The 3,279-nt window shown below is 43.7% G+C and overlaps 1 protein-coding gene across 1 annotated transcript; it reads right to left on the bottom strand.

Annotated features, from left to right (window-relative positions):
* Window positions 1-340: 340 nt before the first annotated feature.
* On the bottom strand, window positions 341-2,237 carry LOC107081377 (coiled-coil domain-containing protein 102A-like). The gene is made up of 2 exons (XM_015369562.1): window positions 1,788-2,237; window positions 341-670 (listed from the first exon to the last, which is right to left on the bottom strand). Exons 1-2 carry the CDS (start codon window positions 2,115-2,117, stop codon window positions 341-343), a joined length of 660 nt encoding a protein of 219 aa, XP_015225048.1. The 5' UTR covers window positions 2,118-2,237.
* Window positions 2,238-3,279: the final 1,042 nt, after the last annotated feature.

Below are 3,279 nucleotides of genomic sequence, written 5' to 3' on the forward strand. Positions count from 1 at the left end.
GGTCTGTTCCTGTTTGGCTGTGACTCCATCCTGGAGAGAAATATCAGCTGTGCTGCTGCCATCAACACCTTTGTTTCTAGATGTTGGAGCTTGAACGGTGAACATAAAGCTGCCACAATCAGACTCCAACTGTTTACACTGTTAAATACTAGTGGTCCACCCACGGAACAGTCACCTGTGGACCTCTGGACCTATCACCCATGGACTTGTCCACTCTGGACCTTTCACCAGTGGACCTATCCACTCTAGACCTATAACCCGTGGACCTGTCCATTCTGGACCTATCACCCATGGACCTCTGGACCTGTCACCTGTGGACTTGTCCACAGGTGACTTGTCTCTAAGCCCTCATGGGGAATCTGAGAAGCACCATGAAGGTCTCCAGGATCTTCCTGTTGGCACCAAAGCAAAGAAAGCAAATGAAGTGGAAGCCGTTGCTTTGGGGAACCATGGTACCCACCTTGTTCCTCTCGAACAGCTCGCTCTGGATGGCCTTCAGGTCCGAGTCCAGTGCCGAGGCGGCCTGACGGCGTTTCTTCGCCAACTGCTCCTCCAGGTCTTCCACCTGAGCTCGCAGTTTTTTGTTGTCCCTCTCCAGGGCCAGCTTGTCCGTCTCCAGGCGTTCCCTGCGCCCCCACTCGGCAGCGTTCTCCACCTGTAGCCTCTCCATCTGACAGAGAGATCCCAGACATTAGACACGGCCTTCCGTTTTAGTCTCAGACACAAGGGACACGGCAGACGGAGCCATGAACACTAGGAGCAGCCCAACAGACCCGACAGGAGGACCTGTCAGGTAACCACTTTTCCAAAGTTCCAGGTCTCCAATTGTCAGCCCACCATTGTAAATAAGAACTTGTTCTTAATGACCTGCCTTAAAATGCAGGTATAATAAAGATCAGGGTGGTGTCCAGATGGACCAGAGGAAACAGAGACCTGCTCAGCAATCAGCAGGCCGTCATGGCGGAGACTCATTCAGGAGCTAGGGGTATTTGATACATCCTGATGAACGACAGCTTTAGGTTCTGTTGAAATCTAGACTCTCTGAAACATTATTTCCTGCATTTTGCGGTGGAATGCAGATAACAATTTGTCTTTGCTCCAACACTACTTCTGTCCAGATTATGGGAAGTATGTATGTTTGACTAGAGGTGAAAAATTCATAAGGAGGACAACAGATTATTTTTCGCTACAATATTATGTTTCATAGGTTAATTCAAACAATAAGAAAGTGGAACTTAAACTCACTGCTAAAGGTGAAATTTAACTGTTTCATATAAAACAAATTGACAAACTGAAAAACAGCAGAGGAGAAAGTGCAATTCCTAATATTTTTTGTGAAGGGGGAACAGTGTACACCTGAACTTTTTGCCAGCTAAAAGCCTGACAAGTGGGTAAAGGATCCTTTTCACAATACAGTTCTTGAATTAAGTCTGAGAGGAAACCCCGGTAAATTCATTATTTCATCTAAGTTAATTTCCATTTTACTTGATTGATCATTTTTTACGGGAATGAGAGCTTTGATTTTCTGCCAATGACCCTAGAATCATTTTAAATCTAAACCTGCGGAAGGAATGGTGGTGAATAATCCTCAGATGGGTCCATGAAGGCGGAGCGGGCATCAAAGCTGAACCCAGAGGATCAGTTCAGCCTGTTTTCAGCTAAATGAACATCAGTTGGACTCACAGTTTTCACTTTAACCTCACTCAGTCAGGATGCATACTGTGGAAGAGGTGGTGTGGTACAGAAAAGAACCGGGATCCAGTCCATGGTTCAGAGCCAGGCCTTACCTCGGCTCGCAACTCGGCCAGTTTCTTGTCCATGCTGGTCCGCGCTCCCAGTTCATCCTCCAGGTCTTCAGAGATGCGACCCATTTCATCCTGATGGATTTCCTTCAGCAGGTTGAGCTGAGTGGAGACAGACAGACAGACAACGGAAATGTTCGGATCAGAAGAGGCCAAGAAATGAAGTAGATTGTTCTGCAGCAGCCTCCAAGGTTCACACAGCTTCCTCAGCTTATTGTCCTCCTCCATCCTGTCATCCTTTACCTCTGACCACCAGCTTCTCTCCCATCTGTGGACCTGGAGCGCCTCCTGGTGGACTAAACAGTAATGGTTCATGGTACAGGTCTAACCCAGGGCTGTGTCACCACCCCATCCATCTCATCAGCTCATCATCAATCAGATATATGTGGAATCATATTTGTCCTTGGCCTATTTGTGAGATAAAATGTTTTGAGTGTAATGATAGAGACATCCTGTACCGTTCACTATGCTGTACTGCTGAGGGGGACAGAAAGCAGACGCCTCCCTACTCTAAGGGAAGGTGATGAGAGATAATGAGTTCACAAAGCCTCCTTCATGCTGTGGTTAAAATGTATGTCCTTGATGAACTGAAGACTAAATGTTCGTGTGTGAGAATTCTCTTTATAAGCAGGGGTGGGCATCTACCTCGCCAGAGCCACACTGACACTTCAACTGTTTGTGTTGTTCTCCTCTGCAGAGTAAAATAAAACTTTTTCTTCCTTTTTCTTCTTTTTAATACACATATACATCCTGGTCGCCCCTGATTTTATTTTCGTAAAAAAGATCTAAATTATGTTTTTCCCGCCCTATAAACAGTAAGCGTACTAAAATATGTGTTCAAGGTTAATTACCGGTATGTATTTCCTGATCAAATAAATGCCTTAAAATCCTGTTTTTCACTCAGCTGTGGCCGATCTGTGTTGCTGTTCTGTCAGATCAGCATACCCCGTCAGATCAGCATACCTATATTCAATATGCATGACATTGAATGATGCATCAGATTTGCGTTTATCCCTTTAGTTTTGTACATAAAAATAGACTTTAAACTACCTGGATGGACGTGTCTCCCTTTAATCATGTACAAAAAAAAATAAAAAATTGACTAAAGGGATACATGCCTGTTGAGGTAGTGATAAGTCTATTTTTCATACAAAAATAAAGGAGTAAACAGGGATTGACTATGCTGGGATTTTATGTTCTTTTCTATTTACATTTCTGACACTTTAAGATGTTTATTACCCTCCTCGGTGGTGGGGGGGGGTAAAATATGTTATTTAATCAGATATTATTTCAGCTGTTATATATTGTTTATGACAAACAGTCCTACTAACTGTTTGTTAGAACAATAGATGAGAGTGATTTGAGCACTAATCATGGTCAAACAGTTATTTCTGCACATACATGGAATAAATTCACCACAACTTCTGTTCAAAATATAAGAGTTTATTAACAAAAATCATTCAGCTCCAAGTCAAAC

The sequence above is a fragment of the Cyprinodon variegatus genome, unplaced genomic scaffold (genome assembly GCF_000732505.1).
Source record: "Cyprinodon variegatus isolate N-32 unplaced genomic scaffold, C_variegatus-1.0 Scaffold4553, whole genome shotgun sequence".
In the NCBI taxonomy this organism is placed as follows: Eukaryota; Metazoa; Chordata; class Actinopteri; order Cyprinodontiformes; family Cyprinodontidae; genus Cyprinodon; species Cyprinodon variegatus.